This window comes from Calypte anna, chromosome 4A (genome assembly GCF_003957555.1).
Source record: "Calypte anna isolate BGI_N300 chromosome 4A, bCalAnn1_v1.p, whole genome shotgun sequence".
In the NCBI taxonomy this organism is placed as follows: Eukaryota; Metazoa; Chordata; class Aves; order Apodiformes; family Trochilidae; genus Calypte; species Calypte anna.
Genome location: NC_044248.1, coordinates 30,414,444 through 30,441,297, shown reverse-complemented (window position 1 = coordinate 30,441,297; position 26,854 = coordinate 30,414,444). Strand labels below are relative to the sequence as shown.

Below are 26,854 nucleotides of genomic sequence, written 5' to 3'. Positions count from 1 at the left end.
AAAGAAAGAATAACTATAAGATAAATACTCTCTTCTTTGGAGGCTTTTACAGACTTCCCAACTATATCCCATTGAATGAAAGCAAACTAATGTTTAAGTTCTAACCTCTGAACAATTTAGTAAACTCTAAATCCTAACAATTCAGTAAAAAAGTGAGAGAAAGTTAAATACTATATGAACATGCCACTACAGTACTCCCACACCAGACACATTTTTTCAGAAAGAAACCAGCACTTCAAACATAAGTAGTGGATTAGGTTTCTTAGTTGAAGGAAAACAAGTGTCGTGATCCGCTAATTAATTTATATATTGATTATGAGGATAAATCAGCCACTACCCATAGACGACGCTTGAATTACAAAATAACAAGACTGTTGGATTTAAAATTAGTTACAAGGGTTTATTTCTAAAAACAGGGAAAGCCGGTTTATTGACAAAAAGGCCTTTGCATAATCACCTTAACGCGAGGATCGTTAGATTAAAAGAGGGGAGAACAAAAGAGAGAAGTTATCACCACCCGCAGGACCTGGCCTCGAGCTGGGGTTGCTCCTGGTTCTCCGCCGTTCGAGCCGCTGCTGTGTAGCTGGAAGCCGAGGTGCTGAGAGGAGGGGGCGTCTGGACGAAGAAGCCGCATTTCCCTTCTTTCCTAGGGTTTTTTATACCTCAAAAAGAAAGAGGGCTCCCTTCATTGAATATGGCCCTGATACTTACAAATCTCCAGGCTTCCTGGGATGAGTCGTTCTTATCTTTTGTTTCCTGGTGTCCTGCTAGTTTTGGGCGACCTGATAAGTAATCTTATCTTCTAGGTGTCTGTCAGGCATACATTGAGGTAAACATATGGTAATTACAAGCAGGAAAGAGGAAAAAAAACTGATTGAAGAGACATATTTTCAATTCCACATGTATACCACACCAAGTCACAGACGAAGTTACCCCAAAGGGAAAACAAGGATTGATGGCATTTTTCGTCCAGTCCAATTCATCTTAGATCACCCTAATTTCAAATTTATTGTATAAAAATCAGGGTGACTACCCAGCAGAGTGGCAAAACAGTATCTGTACCTATGAAAGATCAAGTTCTGGAATGAAGGTTTGAGGGTTTTTTATTGGTTGGTTTTATTTGCTTTGGGGTTTTTTTGTTTTGTTTTTAACACAGAGACTAATGTGAAGTGCATTCAGTAAAGGGCTATAGCCAGTGAAGGGCTATAGAAGCTGGAATCTACCTCTTCACTCACAACAGCATATTTCATTGCACAACACTGCTTCACAAATTTAGCATGGGTTTGGGGGAGTTTTTTGAAGCTTGTTTGTTTGTTTTGCCTTTGGCTTATTTTTGGACATGGGGGAAGAAGGGAGACTTGGATGGGTTTGTTTTTAAATACTATTTGTGAGATACACTGCAATAATTTTGTGCAATAAAACATTGGATCAATCACCTTTTCTGGTATCAGTGCACTAACTCAGCAACCTGCCAACTGCTGCAGCATAGCTCATAACTGAATTCCTAGCAACTGGGTGTTTGTTGGCAATTTCAACTGGCACCAGAACTCACATATTGATAGCCAGAAAGAGCAATGATTTTTAAGTATTTCTGTCTTTGTGTGCCTGTATCAGAAATATGAACTAAGTAGTATCTACCAAAAAACCCCACAACCTTTTACTACTGTACGTACTTAAAAGTAAAATTAGATATATATTAGCAAGTAGTGTGGACCAGCAGAAGAACATATGTAGAGAACGTGTTGGTGCCAAGGACCCAATGCCTGAACGATTCACATTTCAAGGCTTCTGTTTTCTGGCTGGCTGTTTTTTTAATTTGAGTATCTCTGGAGACAGTGCATTACACAACAAATTATTTCAGATTAATAAGCACACCCTGCTCCCAGATAGCACTGATCAAAAACTGAGCTGGTGTGCATTCAATTCCCAGCAGCAGAAAAAAACCAAAAATGTCCTTAAGTGTTTTCACGCCCTTCTTCCTTCCAAAACTAAGCAACAAACTAGAATTGGACATTCTAATTACAATAGCAGCAGCAACAAGTCTGCAAGAAATGAGTTAAACATCAATATCTGGAATGTTGTTCTCAAACAGTTTGTTTCCACTCTACCTCCTTGCTATAAAAAACGAGACCTCGACAACCTTCCCAGTTGGACATCAATGAAACAGTAGTTCTATATATATTAACCAATATATTATTTATTAAAAAAACTTTTGAGATATGAAATGAATTTCTAATTCCCAAGATCAACATCTTGACAAGACAGTCAAGACTCCCTCAGCACATTAAATTTTTCCTTCATTCTTATTTGGAATTCAAGTCCAAGAATTGGCCTGTCAGTACATATCCAAAATGATGAGGCCAGTATGAGTTAAAGAATGGAAATATATAACGCATGCTACTTCTATCGGTTCTGTTCCATGGTTCAGTGATTGTACTGTTGATTAATGATTCAATCATTACAACTAGTAATAATTTTTCAGTGGAAAATTTTTGTTTCTCCTCTCTTTTAAAGATCTTCAAATAGTATCATAGGTTTCCAGTTATTCAGAAACACTTCTGCAGACTAAGGAAGTGCAGTTGAAGGAGGTGGAGGTCATTCAAGGCTGCCTTTAGCTGACAATTCCACCTTGCTCCTAGAAACAAGGTGGAAGAGTAATTTCAGAAGAGACAGTTTTGGTTTTGCTATTTAGTACAACCCGCATTTGGGATACAAATTTCAACAAGGGAGTTCTGAAATGGTGTGCTTCCTTCCCCTGACTGATCTGATGCCTTTCCTCTGTTAAGGCTGACTATGTACCACCTATATCTATGGGCATCCCTGCATTAGGAATTAGGACAAGCTACCAAAGTTATGTTGGTTTTTTACTTCCCCATACCATACAGTTTAACATCCTAAAACTAAATGCAAAATATCAAATTGGTAAGTTGATATTCTGTGGGTATTGTAGGACACTAAATCCAACAGATTAATTTAGTTGCTGGTCCAAATTCTGATTTACCTACTCCAGTTATTTAAAGAGACCATCCAGCTCTAGTCTTCCAGTTAATATGAAATTAATGAAATTTAAGTTGGATAAAAGAAGCTTATTGATGTATACACATGGAATTGAAAATACAAAATATGTTTCTTGAATCACCTTTTTTTTTCTCTTCTCTCTTCCTGCTTGCAATTAACATATATTTACCTCAAGGTATGCCTGAGAGACACCTAAAAGATAAGATTGCTTATCAGGTTGCCTCCTGGTGCATGGTGGAGACCAAAAACAATGAAAGTAGCAAAACACCAAAAGACAAAAAGATAAGGATGACTCATCTCCGGGAAGTCTGGAAATCTGTATGTATCAGGGACTTATGCAATAAAGGGACCCCTCTTTCTTTTTGGGGTATAAAAAACCCTAGGAAAAGAAGAAAAAGCAGCAGCTTTTCTTCTAGACGCCCCCTTCTCTTGGCACTTCACCTTCAACTACAAGACACCTACAGCAGAGGAACGAAAAAGTGGCAGAAGTGAGGGATCCTTCACAACATCTTGATTGCCCCCTTTGACTCTTTTCTCTTCTTAACGACCCTTCTCTCCAAAGAAGCTAATTGTAGAAATCCTAAAATAAATCCTTGTAACTTGTTTAAATTCTAAAGCCTTGTTATTGTTGTAAATTCACGCATCGGCTATAAGCAGTGGCTGAATTTTCCTCGCAATCAGAATATAAATAATAACTCAGATCGTGACACTTATACATTACGAAAATAATGGTAAACCTAGCTTAAAAACTAAGTGTCAGATTTCTTATTTCCATACAATTCAATATGAAAATTTGTAGAAATTGAGAAAAATTTGTTTAGCCTAAGCGACAGTCTAAAAATAATTACACGACACACACCATCAGTATCAGATAGCAATACTCTCTTAAATTTATTACAAATTTACTACAAAATAAACTTTCACCACTACATACCAGTGTTCAACAGGTTCTCATTTATCATCCAAAACTGGCAGATACTATAAAAATAAGCCACTATTTACTGTCCAGTTCTTTTTATCATATAGTATTCTTTTTTGAAATAGAAAATATATATAGAAAAAAACCAGCTTTCTATGTATGTCCCACAAAGTATCAAACTCTGCATTTGTTCTGCTGTCACAGAAAAACAAAGCATTTCCAACACAAGGGAATACAGGCTTGGAAGCCTGTTTTTCCTCCCTTTATATTCCACCTTTATGGAAACTTAGCAAGGCCTGAACTGATAGCTATCTGGAGGAGGTGGAGGAGGTGGCAGCGGAGGCGGTAAAAACGGGTACGAGTTGTACATGTTTGGGCCTGTCCAAAGCATATTCGGATTTGGAGGTGGAAGTTGGAATTGATGCATATCATTAACAGAACCAAAAGCTGGAGGAGGAAAGGTGTACTGTTGCATCATTGGATTCTCTCTTCTATAAGGTTGTGGAAACACTGGAGATTCCTGATGTATTCTGTTTTCTGAGGAGCATAGTTGTGGAGATTGTACTCGTGGTCTCAAAAAGCCTGGTGGGCCTGATGGAGGAGGACAAGGAGCCCTGGAGAACCCGCTATGGTATCCCCTTGAATAACCTGAAGCAGGCGGTTGCCTGGACTGATAATGCCCTCTGTCCTCACCTTAAAAAAAAACAAAAACAAATGTAAGTGAAAAACCATGCAGGGTTTTAATATTATTTTGGAAAGATTAAGTGTAGTCCTCATCAATCTCTCAAGCTGAAGTCAAGAAAATTTGACTTGTAAGTTCATCAGTGAATAATACTGGCAAATAATACATAAACAACAAAATAACACTGACAAGCCAGCTGCTTAGTAACTCATCTTGATTTATTAGAGTAATATGGGAAGAATAATCCTGAGGGTTGCAAATTCAGTCATTAAAAAAGAAATTTCAGTTTCTTTCCCTCCAGGCACTTTGATTTGCATTAATGAATCACAGGAACTCTCAAACTGTGAGTATTTCAAAAGCTTCCGTTTAAAACAAGATTTCAAAGCAACACATTTTAAAGCTAAACCTAAATCAACACTGAATTATACTAAAGTGACATACAGCTTTCACACCTGAGTTGGCAGTACAGCACAGGCATGGGACACAAGAAGTCATTCAAACTCTAATAAAATTAACTTACTCTATGAGAAAAAAAGGCAGTCTGTACCTTTAGCCAATTAGTTTTCAGCATTCAGCTACTGGAGATGAATTTTTTCCTGTACAGGTCAACATAAGCATCTATTTAAGGTTCATAACAAATGTACTGCCACTTTACATAAATACCATAAGAGTATGAAATAGGATAAGTGCTATATAAAATGAGGAGCACTAAAATATTAAAGATTTTATAAAAAAAACACATAAAAGCATAACATGTACTCCCTTGACAGTCTGAAACAGTTTCTTCCACTGTGTTTTCAGTTATGGAACAGCCTCAGCAAGTGCCAGGGAAAGGCAGGACTGCATTAAACAGTCAGATTAAGGACATGTAGAAAACACATAATATGCTATGTAAGTAGAAACCAGGAGACAAAGCAACCATCAGCATTAAAGGAAGAACTGGCATAACTATAGGGGCGAAAGCAGTCCAAGAAAGATCACAGCCTTTTATAAAGGGTACAAGGAAGGGATGAACAGAGTAAAACAGTTAACAGGACAGTTATTGACTTTCTAGATCAAGAGAAAAAGAGTTCAGTGAGGCACAATTTCTAGCAGCTCTACAAAGGAAAAGCAGCAACCTCATGGAGGGATTCATTCCATGAAAATCAAAGGAGGGAAGGACAGTGCTGCAAACAGCTGAAGCAATCTCATATTTCAGGAGAAGAAGAGGAAGACTGGAGGGGGTAGAAGCATTTAAAGGATGTGGTACAAAAAGCATCAAAGAGAAGTAGATCAGTGGTAACAGAGAAAAAGGAGTGCAATTTAAATTATTCAACCAAAATGTCAACAAAAAAGCAAAAAGTTTGTCAATAGGGAAGCATGAGAGAAGACATCTAGGAAAATTTGGTTACCGCAGAGCATAGCTGCAAGCCTAAACCTGGGACAGTTCTGTCAACAGCAAGACAAAGGAAGATAAAGGCTGTATATGTTATGAAAAACTATGCATAGTTCATTAAACTATTAGATAAACATTGGTTTAGATAAAAGAGTAGTAGATAAGTAGATAAGTTTTAGATAAAAAGAGTAGTACTTAGTGGGCTACACAAGCAGTAGTTACTTTAAAGAAGTATCTATAAGGATTGGGGGAGGAGGAGTTTCATTTGCAGATAGTAGAATAAATTCCTGATCTAAGACTTGTACCTTCTCCCCAGTTATCAAACAACGTGTTTCCAAAAATTGTACATGACCTTCCTGTATCTTCTCCCTGTACTGAAAGGCTTAAACAGAACTTGCACCCCAGTAACTCCTACAATAAGTAAACTTTAAACTCCAAAAAGTGGCACCTGTTCTATATCCTCATTGTGTGACAGTGGTCACTGTTACAAAAGGCTTTAAATCTCCTCTGTCAACTGCCCTGCTCCTTTGCCACTCCCCTTCCACAGTTTGATAGAAAAACTTACCTTTTCCTTTTTAAAAAAATAAGAAATGTAGTCACAAAATCACCAATACAATTTTGAAAAGCACAGAAATGCTGATTAACAGCAGGTAAGCTCAATTATCAGGACAGATATCACTGTGTGCTTCGAACTCAAGTTTACCAGATAAAAGCATTCTCCCATAGCATTCACTCACTTGTAGCATTTGTTTCTGATCTGAGTTTCTTCTTTCCTTGGTTTTGAGGCTTCTTTTTCTTCTGCTTTGCCTCTCTTTCTTTTTCATCATCACTGAAATCCAAAACCTGGTTAAAAAAAGAGAACAAAGCAATATAAAGACTGCAAAGAGAACTTCAGTTCTAGTAATAAATCATTTAGAAAACAGTCCATCCTGCAGTCAGCTTAGAATATTAAAGCTGCCCTTTCTCATTTTGCATTCAAACAGCCTCCATATGTTCAGCTGGCTTCTCAAACCAATCAAGAACTTAACACTCCACAGCATTCTCATAAGACAATTACATGATTCTCAGTTATTCCTTCTAATTTTCCTTAAAATAGCAATATTCAAGTACTGAACACAAATTTCTCATTGTTTAGATATTAGCAAGAAAAAAATCAACTATTCCACAACATACAAAAGATTCAAGCACTTAAAAATGATTTTTCAAGTGTATCTGCTGCAGCTTATTGCCAGAAACAGCAGTGAAGATCTTAAAGAGTATGTAGGCAACTCAATGGAAAGTCTATTAGGGATTCCATTCCACTCTTCCAAAGAAGAAACCCTTACAAACATGGAATTTACTTGGCTCTTGACAAAACCAAGAGGAAATGAGCAGTACAGCAATACATGAAAAAATTTCCAAGTTAGGTGGCTAGTTACTGCAAAGAAAAGGCTTTTGACACATGAACTATAGACGCAGTAAATCAAGACATGGTTTTTAATAAAAATTAATTTGTCAATGAATACCTAACTCAGCAGTTAAACTACATTAAAATTACTCTTCTGACTCATAATTTTCTGTAGTATATTTGATAACACCGTTACCATTAAACTCGCAATAGCTTTTAGCTTTGGAGAATGCTGTAATTTACATGAGCTTAATGACACTGCAACATTTTATAACTCTTATACAAGGGTTTTCTACCTTTAGAGTCCTAATTTACTTTTGAAATGAGGAAAAATTATGACAGGAATGAAACCCGTCACCATAATTACTGCCCTGAAAAACAGCTCCCTCGACAACTTAATGGGGCAGGGTTTGTTCCTCCCCAATTTCACAATTCTGAAAGTAATGGCTTTGCTCTTTACTGGCCTTTAGCTATAGTACATAAAGAACATGCAAGTCAAAACCACTGCACTAAAACCAGCCACATAGAAGCTAATTCTCAATATGACTATCTCTTCTTCAACATAACTAGTTTCTTACTCAAAAAAGTCACAAGGAAATACAAGACAACATATACCATGAAGGAAAATCTTCCACTAACTCCTGCTTTTTTAAAGGACTTCCATATGCCATCCCCCAGTAGAGCAGAAATTACAACCAAGAAGTACCTTCTGTTGTTAGCTCATTTCCAGTTTCCAAGTGACATTCCATGAAAGACACCTCCCTGAGAAATTGCATTTACTTTTTCCTGCATTCAGACAACCTTTCCAAGCATTCAGACAACCTTTGTAATCCTATAGCCCCAAACACAAGGCCAAGAGAGACTGCACTGCTGAACCTACAGTGAAGCTGGGCTGATTACAACCTGCCAGAGAAGGAATGCTTACCAGACACCTTCAAGCAGCAAGCATTCAAGGCCTAAGGTGGATTTAATTTTCATATAAAAATAAAGCTTCACAGTATCAAAAAAAAGAACCGACTTCAACAATTACATGCAGTTTGCCATAGGAGCTGGCCAGAAAAGTTAGTCAACTGCCAGCTGAGAGCTCTAAAAGCATCTGGATGTAAGAGACAATTTCAAACATCACTAGCATAAAATTTATTCTGCAACCTTATCAACAGCTATTACTTTCACAGCAAAAGCCACTATCAGCTCATCAGCTGTCACAGTTTTGATATCTTAGCATAAACTCCTGGCTGCTAGAACTATCTGAAGATTATTCTAATTACATATTACAAGATGCTAGATGTGGTGTTTTCTCCAAAACAGAGCACACAGACATATCACATAGAAGAGCCCCAGAAGAAAAGGTTTCACAAAAAGCAATCAAGTTTGCCCACCCATGCCATCACTGACTTCATTGAAGTTTCCTTCTTTTCTGTAGTGAGTAAACCTAAAGTTACCCCTGTACTACCAAATTCTAAATTGAAGATAACAGTATTAAGAAAAATCATTAAGAAATTGTCCTGGTCTGAGCCAGGAAAAAGCTAATTTTCTGTCTTGTACTCTTACTTTCAGCTAAGTTTCTTCTAAGTAGTTGTACTTGCTGAAATTAACAAGTTTCTCAGTCAGTGTCTGCTTCTAGGAATGATAATGCTCTATGTTTATTTTTACTGCTAGAGAATATTATGCAGAACCAAAGACACTGCTCAGTTTTGATGAACATCTTATGCTCTGGAAAGAGAAAAGGAGAAAAGGGGTCATACCTCAAACCCTTCTTTAGGGAGGAGTGGACAAGACAAACGACCAAAACTGACCAAACAGAGCATTCCATCCCATACACATCATACTCAGTAAAACTAGCCAAAAGTTTAAGTTTACAGCCTTTCAAAGCCCTACTGATCACATTCCTACAGTTCAATTCTGTGCAATACCTTAAATTCTCAAATGATGGTTCTCTGTGAGATGATGTCTCCCCAAGAAAGGAAGCCAATTTAGAGGTTCCCTCCAAAGTCCCTTCCAATCCTTCCAGTCCCTTCTAGCATTCTGTAATTCAATGATTACAGACAGAACTAACACTAACTTTCAGACAATTTAGCACTGCTCCGTTCAGTTCCACTTGTAGGAAAGAAGAAAAGGTATTTCAAAATGCATCATCCTCACCATATTGGAAAGAGCAACATTCTGGATTGACAGACTGATGCATCATTACAGGACGTACGTTCAAGCACAGACAAGCCTGAGTCACAACATCTCTCTTTCAAGCCAGAACAATTGGCCTGGGATTAGGACCATGAAAATTGTTTCCATTCTTCGCAGCATCCTTCCAGGCAGCTGTCCACCTATGGGGTAAGTAAATTAACAGTGCTCTGGCTAATGGACAGGACTCAAATGGAGTTACATCTAGCTGGCAGCCAGTACTGCTCCTAAGGCTTCAATCTAATGCTGTCTCTGTATGGTATATTTATGAATGATCTGGATACAAGAGTTAAATGCACCATTAGCAAGTCTGCTGATGATACCAAACTGGGAGGTGATGTTGATGTTTTTGAGGAGGCCATAGCTTTTTCTGCCAGCTCCAGTGGAGGTAAAAACCAGACTGTTTTTCCTCTATAAGGAGGAAGAATTCCGTGACTATACTCTGGTTCGCCCCTTCTGGGACCACCTAACAACTCATATATATACCCCGAAGGATACTCTTTACGATTTAATTTACAAAAATTGTAACAATGGTGACTTTACTGCCCTTGCTAAGTCTGTAAAAATTTTAGACGATCCTTCTGCTCTTGACAAAGATTCCAAAAAACGAGTGAAAAAACACAGGGTAGACTATTTCAAAGCTCGTGCCTTCTTTATCCTGGCTGCTATAATTTGGCAGGAGAAAGAAGAAATGCGCCAAAAATTAGAAAATCTTGAAAGTGGCATGTTTGTAGAATATGGGGATTTCCTAAAAACAACTGATGAAGCTGAGGACTCTAGGGAGCAAAATTCTGAAATTAGTACTAACCCTAATCCCATGCTGGAGTGCCCCCCATCTATGTCTGAATATACAACAGACGATAGAGAGTATGTCCCTCCTGAAAGACCCCATAAAAAAATGGTGCGTTTTGCACCCAAAAGGGGGAAAAGCAGACCCTCCATTTTAAAATCAAAGCCACAGCCAAAAGTTGCCAACAAGCAAACACGAACTCCCCCTCAGGCTGTTCACCCGCCTGAGGGAGAAATGGCTGAATTACACAAATGGGTCAGCACATTTATAAAATCTGGGGCTAAGAGATTTGATAAATTGGAGGAAAAGGTCCAGCAGCTCGCTGTAATGAGAGAGAAGGCCTCTACACAATCTTCTTCCTGCCATGAGTCTTCTGATAGTTCAGAAGATGAGAGCATGCCTATAACACATAAGCATCTGCGTCCTGTAATTAGAGCAGAACATAAACGTGAGCTAGACACCAGACAAAAAAAAGTTACCCATAAAGAATTTCCATACTCTCCTCTGGAGCTGAGCCAATTAAAAAGACAATTTGGCAGATTACCTTTGGAAACTGACATAGACTATGCGGTAAGGGTTTCATCTTTGGGTGGAGGCCACATATTATTATCAGAAAAAGAAGCGTCAGGCCACTGGGGTTCTGGAGTTATGTTAATTACTGGTAATTCCAGAGCTCCATGGTCCCTGACCCAACAAGCTGCTTATAGTGTGGGCTTCACTGACCCCATAGCAAGGGGAGAACCCCATGTATTGAGAGGGGGTCTCACGCATCCTGCCAGGTCAAATTCAGGGGAAAGATCTGGAAATGCCCATAAATCGGGAAACTAAAAGGCCCTCTCTCTGCTACTAAAAAGAAAGCAAAAAGACGGCAGAGAAAGGAGACAGGTCCTGATCCCAGTTCAGTAGATTCTACTGACCTACTTGAATAAACCTTGGGAAACCCTCCCTACAAATCAAAATGATTGGTCCGAAAATAATGAACAATCAAATCCCAAAATATCCAGTCCTCCAAAAGACTGGCAAAATGTGCTAAGACTGGTCTTGAATAAAAACAGTGATTTGGAACTCACTTGTGCTGTGGGGCCAAAGTGCTACCCTGTAACATTTGTAGTGGACACTGGCACACAGATCTCCACACTAAAATCTGATGTGGCCAAGAAATGTGGCATTAGTTCTTCTCTGAAACCAATATTCGTTAGTGGTGCTTTGGGAAAGTCTGTTTTACAGAAAACTGCTAAAGTTTCCCTCAAGCTACTGGGAGATGAAGAATTAATTCGAACCCAAATGATAGTAGACAACATTCCTTACAATCTGTTAGGAATGGACATATTGATTGGTCAATCCTGGAGAGAAGAAAACGTCCACTTTTGGAATTTTGGCACCTCCACTCTTAAAGTTAAGACTGTTAAAAACTGCCCCTCACCTCCCCCAAAGCAAAATTACAAACGTTAAACAGTATTCTATTCCCATAGCAGCTAAAGAAGGTATCAGAGAAGTTATTTCTGACCTGAAACAAAGAGGCATAATTGTGCCTTGTCATTCGCCTTACAATTCCCCAATTTGGCCCATAAGAAAACCAAATGGCAAATGGAGAATGGCAGTAGATTATAGAAAATTGAATGCTAATACTGAAAAATTAACTGCAGCCATCCCAAACATTGCAGATCTGGTGCTAGAAATCCAGGAGGCAGCGCACCCAGTGCTTGCATCTCTCAACGTGAAAGATACGTTTTTCCAAATTCCCATTGATTCCAAGGATCAAAAATATTTTGCTTTTACTTGGGATGGAGTACAATATACTTTCACCAGGTTGCCTCAGGGCTACAAACATTCTTACACACTTGCCCACCATGCTCTGGCACAGAAGCTGGAAAATATTCCAGAAATAAAAAACAACCCAAATGTAAAAATCTATCAATACATTGATGATATGCTGATAGGTGGTCAAAATGAGCAAGGCGTGAGAGCAGCTTATGATGCCCTAATTGGGCACTTAACGAGCTTACAAATAGAAATTCCCAAAGATAAAAGGCAACCTCCCTCCCAAGAAACAAAATTTCTAGGAATCAAATGGAAAGGTGGGACATGGAATATACCACCAAATACTCTCTCTCACCTGGGAGAAATAAAGGCACCCACAAATAAAAAGGAACTACAGGAAATTATGGGAACTTTGCAATATTAGTGAAAGCACATACCTGACCTGCCAATCATTGCTAGGCCATTGTATGACTTGTTAAAGAAACACTGCCACTGGGAGTGGACTCAAGCTCAGGATGAGGCATTAAAACTCCTCCTCCTAGAAGCACAGACCTTTCAAACCCTGGGACCTCTTCACCGAGAGGACCCGGTAACAATCAAATGGGGTTTTTCTTCCAGGGCGTTAAGGATCTTATCACTTTTGGCAACACGTTGTCTATGAGTAGTGGCTGAATTTTCCTCACAATCAAAATATAAAATAATAACTCGGACCGTAACAAGAAGGTTCAAAATAAGACAACCGAGAGATGTGTCTACAGCAGACGTATGGCTTCTAGGAATTTTCACTGTTTTGGATAAGATAGGCTTAAAGAGAAATTGCAAGTAGTGACTCGTGTTGAGCTAGAAAACAAATTTCATGAAAATACAAGAGTACACACCTTGCGATTCCTCAATAAGAAGAATCAATAATAAGAATAATCATGAAAAGTATAGATAGAATGGTTACAGAGCATTGCACAGAAAGTCTGAATGTTACTGAAGACATCTTTACAGACCCTACAGTAAATTATGGCAATGGTCATGAGGAGTTGTCATGGTTTTAACTGCAAATGTCAACTAAGCCACACAGCTGCTCGTTCATTCCCCCCCCAAGCAGGATGGGGGAAGAAAACTGGAAGAGTACATGTGTTCAGATAAGAATGGTTTACTAATGGAAACAGTAGTAAATTGTGATGAAGAGGAAAATAAAGGGAGAGAAATAAAACCCAAGATAGACAAAAGAAAAAAACAATTGCTTACAGTCAACCAACAGATGCCCAGCCAGTCCCCAGGAAGCAATACCCTGCCAACTTTCCCTCTAGTTTATTGCTAAGTATGACATCCCATCATGTCATGTAGAATATATTTTTGGTGAGTTGGGGTCAGCTGTCCCACCTGTGTCCCTTCTCAATTTTTTTGGCATCCATACACTACTTACTGGCAGGGTGGTATGAGAAGCAGAAAAGACCTTGATGCATTGGCCAGCCTGCTAAGTAGTAACTAAAACATCCCTTTATTATCAACAATGTTTTCAGCACAAGTGGAAAACACAGCCCCATTTCCTATGAAGAAAATTAACTCTGTCCCAACCAAAACCAGCAAAGAAGCTCTCACTTCTACGTGATCCTGTTTGACTATATGCACTTTGTATGGAAGTGCATATATCCTCTCATGAAACTACTGAAGCAGTGGGGAATCCTTACTACAGATACAACAGAGAAGGTGTCAGGTTAATATAAAAGAGCAAACACCCAAGCATTAGAGTCTTCAGATCACCAGCAGGCCTTTAAAGACAAACAATTGCTTGTGGCAAGGTGAAAGACAAAACTGCAGTGAAGGAACAGCAAGGACAAAAATACCATAGCAGAACCAAATTATTAGGCAAGGTAAAAGCACTGCTTCTCAAAACTGGATGTTAAAAAATGTGCTGAGAACAGAGCTAGTACTCTCTATGCTGAATTTAAGGCCTCTTCAAGAAAAGCATAACCTTCAGTTCAACTCTTGTCTGAGTAAAAAAATAAGTTTGCTATTAGTTAACTCTGCACAGAAATTTGGCATATATCTTGTGTAATTAAAAATAATAAACAATAAAGTTACTTCAGGTGGTGGCTCTTGGTCATTCTTCCAAGATGCATCTGAACCTTTTTCCCTAAAAGAAAAAAAAACAAATATCACATTAAAAAATCAAGATGAAGAAAGCTGGTGCAAGAAGGCTATGAAATATCTTGTTGGATTTACATAGCAGTGACATGTTCCACCTTAGAAATTAACTGAAAGCACTGTACTGTACCAAATAGGGTAACACTTTCTTCAAGGCATCAGATCTCCTATACCAAGAGCTGTCTTTTTTGAAAAGATATTTGTTTTTTTAATGTTACTAAGTGAACCATGTCAACTTAGGATTTCACCACACGTCACTTGGAAAATCTTTCTGCTTCACATTAAGACTGAACATTCTACCCACCTACTTGCAATACATGTAACAAACTAGAACAAGAGTCTCAGGTCTCAGATGTTGGGTACAGCATAGTTACTGCTGCTGAACGAAGATCATAAAAGTATGTGCAGTTACTGTACTAACAAAGTTTAATGGCTCAAATCAAAGACCATCTGGCAACAAAATGCCACAGAAAAACAAACCAAGGAACAGCTAAAGTGACCTATTGTGGTCTTCACTGAAAGGAAAAAGATATACTTGTTGAAAAAAGAACTAGGTGTAACAAATAATAAGACTCCCACAGGCCTGGCCACACACACAACTAAAGAAAAAAATTCTTCAGTATGAATACTGGCAGAATTTCATTTAATACAGACATGAATATTATTGGCTATAGTCCAAGAAATTTGCCAGTCAGATGAGAACTAATCCTAATAAAGAGACAAAGTTGCCTGTATAAAAAAAGAACTTTTTTAACCTATAGTTATTTCAGTCAATTACTCATTCAGTGATTAGAACACTAACATTTAACAGTAATTTATTATCCCTTTTTATTATTATTCTGCATCTTTGAGTACACTACCTTTAAAATGGAAAAAAAAGTACAATTCATACATACTAATTTCCTCAGTGAGACTGGGATACACAAACACTGCTAAGAAGCTTCTAAACATCAATCTACATTGCCACTCAAATCCCTCCCCTCTGACAAATTTACAGTAGGTAATTTTCCTACAGAATTGTTACTTCAAAGGAACAATATATTTATTGATAATTAAATTTCAGTTCTGGCCCTGTAACGCAAAATAAAAATACTAAATAAATACAAAATTGCTCGGATCTCAAACAAGTTTATTGTAAGTAATGAAGCTAAACAAGAATCTGAAGAACAACAAAATCCCTATAATTCAGCTTTTAAACCTGATGCATGTATATGTCTATTAAAGCATGTGGAAAAAGCCAAGTATCAATGCATTTTTCTTCTGCTTATGATATTTTCGGAAACGCAGCAACATGAAAAGAAAGGAAACTTAGTAACTTGAATAGGAAGCTACTAAGGCTTAGTAATTATATCCCATTAGAAGCTTGTAGTTTACAACTACTCTGCAGTGTTCTGAAAAGGCAAAACAGTACCACATTGTTACTACAACACAATTAAGAATATCTAAAAAAAGTTTTAGTGTCAAGTGTACTCCTATAATTATTCCTGTAATTTCTCACTCAAGGTTCAATTTCAACTCAGTATTTTTATCTATATTAAAAATATATTATAATCAGATTAGAAAAGAAGGCAGACTCACTGTTTTAGTTTCTCTGCAAATATATACTGGGTGAAGTCCTCCACTGATGGAGCAAAATACATACGATCTTGCACATTAATATCTTTTGCTTTGATATGCTCAGGGCTGTTAAATCTTATCACATAAAAGGGATGTAAAACGGGCCCAAATACCTCAAATATCTGAAACACAAACAAAATTTTAAATAAGCAACCAAGAGTAGATAGCTAATGTCATTGTAGTCTACCTTGAAGCTTTAGCATGTTTTACATTAAAGAACTCTGATATACTTTCAAAATGTAGAATCAAGTAAAGTTAGTTTCATGCTTCAGTTTTATTACTGCATTTTGGTTGACAGTGTATTTTCCCCAGCTACTGTTTAAGTCATAATGTGGAAAAGTATTCTCTTATGTTGATGGTGCCTTCATCCACTCAAACTGCCCTGGCTTTTGCTATCTGCTTCCTTTATATTAACCTTTCCTTTTGCCAAATCTCTATTCTTCTCCCTCCACCAGGCTAAACCCTTATACCTGGAAGGATCTTCTGATCACCAGTTCTTTTAAGTTCATTTTTAAGAGACCCTTTATGTTAGTTTCCCTGTCTGCTCCCTAGTTAAGTGGAGAGCATTCTGAGATGTTGTACAGAACATCAAATTTCATGCTTTTTTGTTCCACTCACATCTAGTATTCAAGTATATTATAGTAGTACCATTGTGGATTATGCCTTTTTTCCCCAGAAAATATACAAAATTCAGTGCAACACTGCTCTCAAAATTCTTCATTATGCTTGCATAAAACACTCACTGACCTTAAATTGGAAGCTCACAGGATTTTTATGTAAACATTCCATATTTTTCCTGAATCTTGAGTCTAACGTATCCAATCTCTGTCCCAAACTCCTTGCAATAGACTGTGCATAGACTGTGATTCAAGACATCCTATATCTGCAAGCAACCTCTATAAGCACTCTTACAAAACAGCAGAAACTAATCACATAATGTTATTCTATAAGGATACAATGAATTCCAAATTAGGAATTCTTGAAATAAAAAAAAACCAAACCACCACAACAGATGACTAAGGCAAGAAAGCACAAAGAAAAATTACATATCCAGGAAACATTACATTTCACTTAGTTGACATTGTACACTATGTGTTGGAACACCAAAAAAATACTTTGAATTTTAAATCAGATCAACAAGTTTTTGTTTTACACACACCCTTCCTGCTGCTTGGCGATCTTCTTTAAAAATGATGCTTTCCTCATTTACTGGAGGTAGGCCTTTCTGTGATTCAATTATTACTGGAAAAAAAAAATCAATGAGAAGTTTACATTTCAAAAGCAATCTGTAGTTCACTGCAGAGAAGCTTAACAAACCACATCCTGATTTGCCCATTAAAGTCCATAGAGCTTCACCTGAAAATTCCTGCACACACAGAAAACTACTTAAAATCATAGACCATACAGTATCACTGCAGTGACATGTGAGTGTCAAGATTTGCATTTGTTTACAAAATATATTGTTCTTGAGGGTGGGAAAGGAAAGGAGGTTCATTTATAGGTACCAAACACAAGTCTCAGATATGTATTTGTGAGATACCTATTGCAGTTACCCAGGATGTTTCTTTATCAGGTTCCTAGCATCAATAACCCGTTTTTTAGTGCAGCTGCCCATGCTTGTTCTGCCTTGACATTCCAAATGAAATTCTCCTCAGAAAAAGGAATGGAGATGGCTGTTTGTTACAGCTTCCCCTAGCATGTCATAAGAATGAGATCAGAACATGAAAGATGTCTAGCAGTCTGGTCAAAGTAGCAACTGGTAGTGTCATTTATGTATGCAGATACACAATTTGAAACACAATTCTGCAATTTGATGTCATATAAGGCTCTCGCACTACATTTGGACCTAAACCATGGTATGGATGGTATGAACCCATACTTGCTAGTGAGAGCAAGCAAGCCATTCTAGTAGCTCAAAACATGAAATCTGAACACCCAAGTAAAAAAACCTTATAAACAGGCATGGAATTATGTTCTTCTTCCATTAGTAAATCATTTGATATACAGGCTACTTCATTTTTTGGCTTTCCAGATTCATAGACATAAAATGGTTATTCTTTACTGAAATCTTCAGAATAGTTCAGTCTTTGGTAGTGGCTAAAATCTGATGCTTAAGTGTACAGAAATACCAGGTCTTCCTTTACATTCAGCAGAAATTTTGCTTAAAGCTGTCAATACAGAGGTCTAGCAGCATTACACTTAAAAATTCTGGTTTTGAGGGTAATATTTTCTATTTCTAAAACAACAGAACATTTGGTTAGGCACTCCCAGTGCCTCTTCATCAAAACTCAAGCACTTATATCAGAGTCAAAAAAAACCTAACAAGATTATCACTGCTAAATTTATGTAACAGGATTTGAAGGAATAAACATCTCATCAAGCTGCAACTCCAGCTTTCCAACTATTTCAATCTACAAACACCTTGTGACATGCCAAGCAAGTCTGTGACAATGCTTTAGGTTTAATAGTTCACTGAATTTCAAGAGAAGTAGGGAAATCAGTTAATTTTATGCCTACGTGTAAGATACAGTAAAAGAACACAATGTGTTGCTTAGCGCTCATGAGAAATATACATTAGTATAAAAAAACCCAAAACAAAACAAAAACCCCACAACCTACAAACCATAATAACAGAAAACCCAAAACTCTCAGAAAATGCCCTCAGTTTTACTGATTAAACATAGCCTCCAGTCTTCCAGTAGCCTGAGGAAAATATAATAAAAATATAAATCAAGACAGTCACATGAAACCCAGGAGAAACATCACCAACAGCCTGTTTGACTTATACCTCCTCTGTCCCCAACCCAAAATCCTCAGCTGCTACTCTTCTGGAGTACAGTCCCAGCGCAGGTTTTTCATATATACCAAGACTGTTTATTTTCAAGACTACATCCCATACAGTGATTTTTTCTTTCCTCCAAGTACTTAGAAGCCAAGCACAGCTCAAGTTCTACTGAATTCCAATTCACTAAGCAGAAATTATAGTAACAGAAAATACTGTCATTTTGCTTCTAAAGCATTAACCTATGCTGTTCTAGCTTTAACTTCAACTTGGGATTATGAGGTATCACACACTGCAGACAGATGGACTTTGAAACTTGCTACAGAGAACAGCAGAGACATCAAAAGGACAGTACATGTTCAGGATTGTTGTGCCAAAATAATCTTTGCAATGTCCAAATGAGACCTCAGCTCCCCTCATACTAGACACAAACCTGGAATACACAGGTGTATCAATTTAATTAAAAAATCAAAAAACAAACCACAACTAGCTGTCCCTAATAGAGCCACAAAATAATTGAAATTGCAGCCACTCAAACACCGGTTTCCAACTGAAAAGAAAATTAAACATGTAGAAAGAAGAAGTCATAAAGCGAAGAAGTACAAGAAAAATAAAGCAGCTATCTTGAGGATTTATTCCATTCCTATGGCTTTATTTCATATATGATTATTAGTCCATTTTCTAACTTCCATCACCTAATCCTGAATTCAACACTCCATGTATTTCAATACATAAAATAGAATACTGACTGAAGAATTCACCTACCAGAAAATTGACAGGATTTTATGTTTATACACACCAAGGAAGAGCAAAAATTAAGGACGGTTTTCAAAACAGAAAAAAAGCAGAAGGAAACATTTGAAATAAGCCTCTATACAAACTCAGAATATTTTATTAATACCAGCTTCAGCAAAACTGAGGTCCCAGGTAGATCTGAAAAGACACCTAAATGCAAATCACCTGCAGTTAAGCTTACATCCATTGTATGCCTCTATTCCATTAAGCTTAAACTTCAGCACCTAATCCTGCTAGTCATGCTTTCCTATGACTGCTGATGCTGGCAGCTTGTCTTTGGTCAAGATGCCAGAAGAGGGATGAATTAATAAAGTAAGCAACCCAAAGAACCCCTCCCAGAATACCTAACATACCAATTACCAAACAAGCACTGCTACACTGGCTAAAGAAGCAAGTTTTTTTCCTGTCCTCACATACTAACAAGCAAGCACTTGGGAAAGAATTGTATTGCATATCTACTTTCAGCTATTCACCTCCTGTATCATCAGAGATAATTCAAAAATAGCACGTGCAACTGGAAGATTTCTTAAAATACTGCAAACCTGCCATCTTACTGTTGCCAGAATTACCATAAAGATCATACTACATAGCCTTCCTTATGAATAAACTAGAACATAAAAGTCACACAAATACATAGTAGTCATACCATCTTAACCTTTAGATGACGTAAACTAAGTAAAAGGGAATTCAACACAAATGTCATCAGGTAGTCTGAGTTCTCATTCAGCAACCCACTGCCTCTGAAATAGAATTCTGCAATACTTAGACTCTGAGGGAATAGTTAAGTACACAATTCACATATAGATACAAGGAAATTATTTTAATTAAAAATAAAAAGAACAAATCTTGCCTACCTAGTTGCTCAATGATGCTGGAAACTGTCCCAAAGAGCTTTAGTTCAACATCATCAGTCAGAATTATTGATAAATCTTCAACAGGAGGCAGTTCCTAAAAATATTAATTCAATGTTCAGAATATAAACTCACCACACTAAGACATTCATCACTTTGTTGCTGCAGAAATTTGACAATCAAGAAAACCTCCTAGCATTTTGAAGAATTGATTTAAAAAATCTAGTCCAATTTGTCTCTTTCAGAATAACTCTAAATTAGTTCATTTTTGGGGTATGTCATGTTCAAAGACAACTTTTCTATTTAGACACTGGTCTACAAATTTCAGTTGCAACTGAAGTGGAAGCAAACTTTATTCAGTTGGAGAAAACCAACAAACAACAGCCATTGTGTTCATTTTTTTAAAATTTTTAAGTTGGGTAAATTCAACATGCAACTCAATAATTAGATAATCAGCCACTAAAAAAAAAAATCAGACAAAAATTGTAACCACATTTAATGTGTGATGCCAGACAAAAATGCATAGCAAAAGATAAAATAGTATGAGATACACCAGATATGTATAATCTGATTTGACAAAATGGTGTTTGGCCATTTATGCTATGAGTGAGACCATTATAGAAGACAGAAAGATGACAACAAGCTATATAAAGAAAGGTAATAAAGCTGTGTTTCCTGTAAGAAGATAATCATAGAGAACACTGCCAAAGAAGGCACCAAATTTCAGATATAAAAATATAATATCTTCATATAAAATAACTTTTTCTCCCCTCAAATGTAAGCATCAAAGCCTGCTACCAAAGACTGATTAACACAGAACTCAATCTACCTCCAGTTTTCTTATAAACTAACATTTCTACACAAATACTACTCTTCTGTGAATTCAATATGAACTATATGGAATAAAGGATAGTGGCAACTTGACTAAGAACTAACTTCAAATTCAACATTGGAGATAGAGTCCAAATCTTAGCACTGAACTGCATTTCTGGACCACAAAAAATCAGTCTCCAAAAGAAAATCTCATCCTGTCGAAACAAAACTTCATTCTTAACAAAAGAGCTTTCCATAGGCTTCTAGGGCAAGTCAAAGACCAAACAGGTGCCAGTACTTCCCCAGATCATAAAATACAGCATTAAAGCCAAGATGGAAACACCATGCCCTTCTACAGGACAGTATATTTTCCAACGCTAAATCAATTTCATTGCTAAGAATTAACAGAGTCATGGATGCTCGCACAAGTCAAAGACCAATAGGATGGAACCTAGTATTTTGATTACAAATTTCAAATTGGTAAACCCTACAATCTGCCATATTACATGCAATATTTGCCACTTTGATACTTCAAAGCACAAGATTTCTAAAATATTCCCACTAACACTCAGTGTCTAGGTTTTATGCCCTAAGCACATATTTTAGTTAAATACTTTAATCATTTATCTTGGATTCATGCCCTAGCAAGCTAGCTATTATTAGAGACTTTTGGGTAACCGATTAATCATCATGTTTCATTTTTAACAGATACATTTTAATTTTCAAATTGTATTCCATCAAATTTACATAAGACATTCTGAAACATTCTGACACAGAGTAACTCTGTTACTGGAGACTAGCTTAGTACAAGATACAGTAAATAATATTATGCTAGAACTTCAGCTATTAGTAACTATTAATGTCAAAAAATCATAGCTTTGTTGAACCAATGAAATTAATCAGACTAGTACTTAAAAGGGAGAAGAGTTGTAAATTGTTGGATCTGAAGATATTTAGCTAAAGAGAAAAAAGAGAAGATAAAGCATTTTCAGATCAACATGAATTTTATTTAAATGAGATAAAAGGTAAATAAAACCTGCTAAGTCCATCTATTTGAGCAAGTATTTTTATTTAGAAGTCCAATGCTATAAAAAGAAATTCATAGAAGCATTGAAGGGTTCTACTATTAGAATCCTATGCTTCAAAACCAAGTGCAGGTAAGCAGGAACTGACCTGATTTTACTCCTTCAACACACATTATGTGTGTTCCTCGATCTTCAATTAATTTCAGGGATAAAAGAATGTTTTAAGAGCTTTTATTTACTTCAACTGTGTCTAGAGCAACCATTTAAGAATTAGCACAGCCCTATCTCCTGCTATTGCTAATACTAAACTGTGTCAATGTCTCATCTCATTTTCAGTCGTCTACCACTTCATTACAAACTCTTACAAAGCACTGAAAAAAAAGTAAATATATCCAAATGCACCTGCTCTTTAAGGTTTTTTTTTTCCTCTACCTAATAATTTCCTGTACCCTTCATCAGACCTCTTGGAGCAAGTCCAGCAGAGGGCCATAAAGATGATAAGAGAGCTGGAGTACCACTACTATGAATATAGGCTGAAAGAGTTGAGATTGTTCAGCCTGGAGAACAGAAGGTTCCAGGGACATCTTACAGACCTTCCAGCACCTGAAGGAGGCCTACAGGAAATCTGGAAAGGGACTTTTTAAAGGGGCATGTAGTGACAGGACAAGGGGAAAGGGTTTCTAGACAAAAGAGAGTAGATTAGATTATATATTTGGAAGAATTCACTATGAGGGTTGTGAGACACTCAAACAGGTTGCCATGGGAAGTTGTGGATGCACCATTGCTGGAAGTGTTCAAGGCCAAGTTGGATGGGGCTTTGACCAACCTGGTCCAGTGGGATGTGCAAGCAGTGGGATTGGAACTAGATGATCTTTAATGTTCTTTCCAAACCAAACTCTGCGATTCTCTGACTTGTTTCTCATTCTAGAAAGCATTTTATGACGGGAAAAGAACTTCAAGAATAACATATAAACATATGCTGTTCATGTAAATTGACATTACAGTGCTACATTATTCTTTTTGTAATCCTGTACAAATGATGCATAACTAATAATCCATTAGAAGATTAGTACTAAAAATCATTCCTTTTAACCTCTTAATTCTGAGATGAGAAACAGTGTCACAGAATTGTCACAGTTGGAAAAGACCTCTAAGATGACCACATCTAACTGTCCACACCTCCCTGCCAAATAAAATGCATATATGTCAACATTTGTATAACCCACTAGAGTATATCCTGAAGTGTCTCAACTACACAGTTTTTAAATACTTCCAGAGACTGATTCCATCACCTTCCTGGGCAGCCCATTCCAGTGCCTAACCACTCTCTCAGTGAAGAAATTCTTCCTCAGATCTACTCTATACCTCCCCTGGTGCAAATTCAGGCCATTTCCTCTAGTCCTATCATCGTTCACTTGAGAGAAGAGGCCAGAACCCACATTCCTACAACCTCCTTACAGGTAGTTGTAGAGTGTTAAGGTCTACTCCCAGCCTCCTCTTCTCCAAACGAAACACTCTCAGTTCCCTCAGCCTCTCCTCATAGGGTTTGTTCTCCAGACCCTTCATGAGCTTGGTTGCCTTTCTCTGAACTCTCTCCAGCAACTCAATGTCTTTCTTGCAGCAACAGCCCCAGAACTGAGCACAGTACTCAAGATGCGGCCTCACCAATGCCAAGTACAGGGGCACAATCACTTCACTTCTCCTGCTGGCCACGCTACTCCATGAGCCATCAGCTTCTGTACAAGAATGCTGTGGGAGACTGTGTCAAAGCCTTCTGTCCCTGTAGACAGTGCCCACAGCCTCCCTCTTGTCTACTAGGCAGGTCACCAGGCCATAGAATGAGACCAGGTTTGGTCAAGCAGGACCTGTCTTTCCTGAACCCACAATGGCTGGGACTGATCCTCTGGGTGTCCTGCACTTGCTATGTGATTGTGCCCAGTATGAACTGCTCCATAATTTTTCCAGGAATCAAGGTCAGGCTCACAGGCCTGTAGTTCCCAGATCCTCCTTCCATCCTTTCTTGTAGATTGGCATCACATTGGTAAGCCTACAGTCATCTGGGACCTACTCTGTTAACCAAGAGTGTTGGTAGATATGGCCAGAGGCTTGGTGAACTACTCTGCTAGCTCCCTCAACACTTTCAGATGGACAGCACGGGAAGCAATACTTAATGAGTACATTATTAATGAAAACTAAACAAAAAACCAACATCTTGATGCAAATTAAGGTTCTGATCCGCAATACATAAAAGAGTACCATGACAAAAATTGTAGAATAAAACACATACAATGCACTTTTACAACAACTCTGATATTTGTTTAAGTGAGTAGACTCAGTGCAATCTGGACCTCAGGAAGGCTTAATGCAACATAAATCTTTACCTAAACATATTTGAAATATGTCTGCAAGACATGGCAGACCTTAAAGACTCACACAGAGAAAGGCTGATGAAAGCCTACAATATACAACCAATAAAAAATAAACTAAAATATCCACAACTTTATCCAGACACTTATTTGTTTTCACTAATTACAACTGTTATACAAATATGAATGTAAAATTAGTTATGAACCTCACCCCAGAGAGCTCTTAAAATAATGAAATAACACATTCTAAGTTATTACCTGTGCTATACCTTAACTACTGTAAAAATATACATTAAATCACTAGCTACTGCAATGACTTAAATCATATTGGAGTATTTTAACTTATACTGGGTTACTAGGAAAAGGTTTAAAAAGATAATACATTGTACTTACATTAACAGGCAATTCATCTTTTGTTTTAACACAGTAAGATATGTTATCCTTCTCATTTGTGTGATCATCTTCATCAGATACTGCTGAAGACAAACATGAAGAGGAAGAGGATGTAGTTGATGAACTATCTGAATCCGTATCACTAAATGAAAGAAACATGGAAGTTAGAATATAGACTTCTGCATTACAGATAAAGAGCGTCTGTATTACACATTACTAAGATACCTCTGGCTACCAGATATATTTTTCTTACCTGTATATATTTGTTTACAGAAGAGCAGCAATCTTTCCTGAACCTAAAAGCCAAGATCACCAAAAGTACAAGATCACAAAACAAACAAAAACCCTCAGAAGAGCAGCAGCTTCAGCAGCTCAAAGCAAATGCTAAAACTCCAATGGCTCATTTCATTTTTTTCAGAAATAAGACTCCTGGTATTTTGTCACCAATGGTGAAGGAGCACTCTGTTACAATCATGTCAAAAAGAGATTCAAATGGTAACGGTGGCCCAACCACGACACTCTACAACCACCACCATCCAACTCACGTTTTCGTTAAATGCTGTATCCTTACAGTCACGGCTTCGGAGGCTTATAATGCAATCTTTAACGATCCCAGGGCTAAACTCACCTCTCCGAGTCCGAAGAGGGTGCGGCAGCAGGACGCTCGTTGGGTCCCGCAGGCAGCGGGGAGCAGCGCGATCCTTCGGCGGGGGGCGATGGGGCTCGCTCTTCCCCAGCGACCTTCCTACCGCTCGGAGCGACCGGTGCCCTCTGCTCGCCCGGCAACTCCTCCATCCTCACCACTGCTTCCCCGACGGGCAACTCCTCCATGCTCGCCGCCCTCTTCTCGCCCGGCAACCCCTCCGTCGTCTCCGCCTGCTCCTCGCCAGACGCCGGGCGAGCAGTGGAGGATTCAAACCCCAGGCTCCGCAGCTGCGCCATCACCTCCCCCTGCGCTTCCATCCCGTCTGAGGGCTGCGCGCCACAACCGCCACACGCGGCCCCGCCACACACTACTTCCGGAGCGCTGGGGTTGCCCGCTGCCGGGTCGGGCAGGGCGCATGCGTGGATACGGGGAGCGCGGTCCGAGAGGGAGTGTGGGGGCTGCCGTGTGACGTTACGCAACGTCCCTGGACGCAACGGGGCGGTGCGAGAAATGGCCGGGGCGGTGGCGGTGGGAGGGGAAGAGGGGCTGCCGGGCGCTGCGGGTGCTTGCAGGTGGCGGAGGTGCCGTGTGGAGTGCTTGGTTGGTCTGGGGCCTTCGTGAAAATAAGCCGTTCTGATAGAAAAAAATGATGCAAAGTCGCAGTGATGAATTCCGTTGTACATTTTTAAAGCCTTGTTTGCTGAAGTCGTGGTAAGTTTTGTTGGTAATTTAAATCAAACACCACGGTTTAGTTTTTACGAGGCTTGCCTGGAAAACAAAGCTGGAGGTGATTGTTGCTCTTGGTGAGGCGTTACTGGGTGGGGCAGTTCTGGTACTTCGCAAATGTGCTGTCAACATAGATTTATGTAATGAACTTAAAACTTAAGAAAACTTGATAATACCAAATTGTTATCGTACTACCTAACTGTACTGTAGTAACCCTAGCTCTTACAAAAACTAGCTACGTTCCTAAGATCATCACTTGCCGCAACTTGAATAATAGAATCACAGAATGGCTTGGATTGGAAGGAACCTTAAAGATCACCTAGTTGCAACATCCCTACATGGGCAAGGATCTCACTAGCCCAGGCTGATCAAAGCCCCCTCCAACCTGGCCATGAACACTTTCAGGGAGGGGGCAGCCACAACTTCTCAGGGCAATCTATTCCACTGTCTCTTCACCCTCAAGGTGACGAATTTTCTCCTAATATCTAACCTAAATCTATCCTCTTTCAATGTAAAACCATTACCCCTTGTCCTGTCACTGTCCTTTCTGGTGAAAATCCCCTCCGCAGGTTTCCTGTATGCCCCCTTCAT

General features: G+C 38.3%; 1 protein-coding gene across 1 annotated transcript; it reads right to left on the bottom strand.

Moving 5' to 3' along the window:
- Positions 1-3,890: 3,890 nt before the first annotated feature.
- NAF1 (nuclear assembly factor 1 ribonucleoprotein) lies at positions 3,891-25,908 on the bottom strand. Its single transcript, XM_008493877.2, has 8 exons — positions 25,520-25,908; positions 24,892-25,033; positions 20,298-20,391; positions 17,026-17,108; positions 15,828-15,988; positions 14,187-14,238; positions 6,732-6,837; positions 3,891-4,630 (listed from the first exon to the last, which is right to left on the bottom strand). The coding sequence occupies exons 1-8, from the start codon at positions 25,852-25,854 to the stop codon at positions 4,224-4,226; spliced, it is 1,380 nt and encodes a 459-aa protein (XP_008492099.2). The 5' UTR covers positions 25,855-25,908; the 3' UTR covers positions 3,891-4,223.
- Positions 25,909-26,854: the final 946 nt, after the last annotated feature.

Excerpts from the sequence above, each read along its gene's own strand:
- NAF1 (XM_008493877.2), bottom strand. The coding sequence starts at position 25,854 with ATGGAAGCGCAGGGGGAGGTGATGGCGCAGCTGCGGAGCCTGGGGTTT. Across the intron at positions 15,989-17,025 it reads ATCGCCAAGCAGCAGGAAGG|ATATTTGAGGTATTTGGGCC; the intron begins GTGTGTGTAAAA and ends TTTGTGTTTCAG. Across the intron at positions 6,838-14,186 it reads ACCAAGAGCCACCACCTGAA|GTTTTGGATTTCAGTGATGA; the intron begins GTAACTTTATTG and ends TTTTTTAACCAG.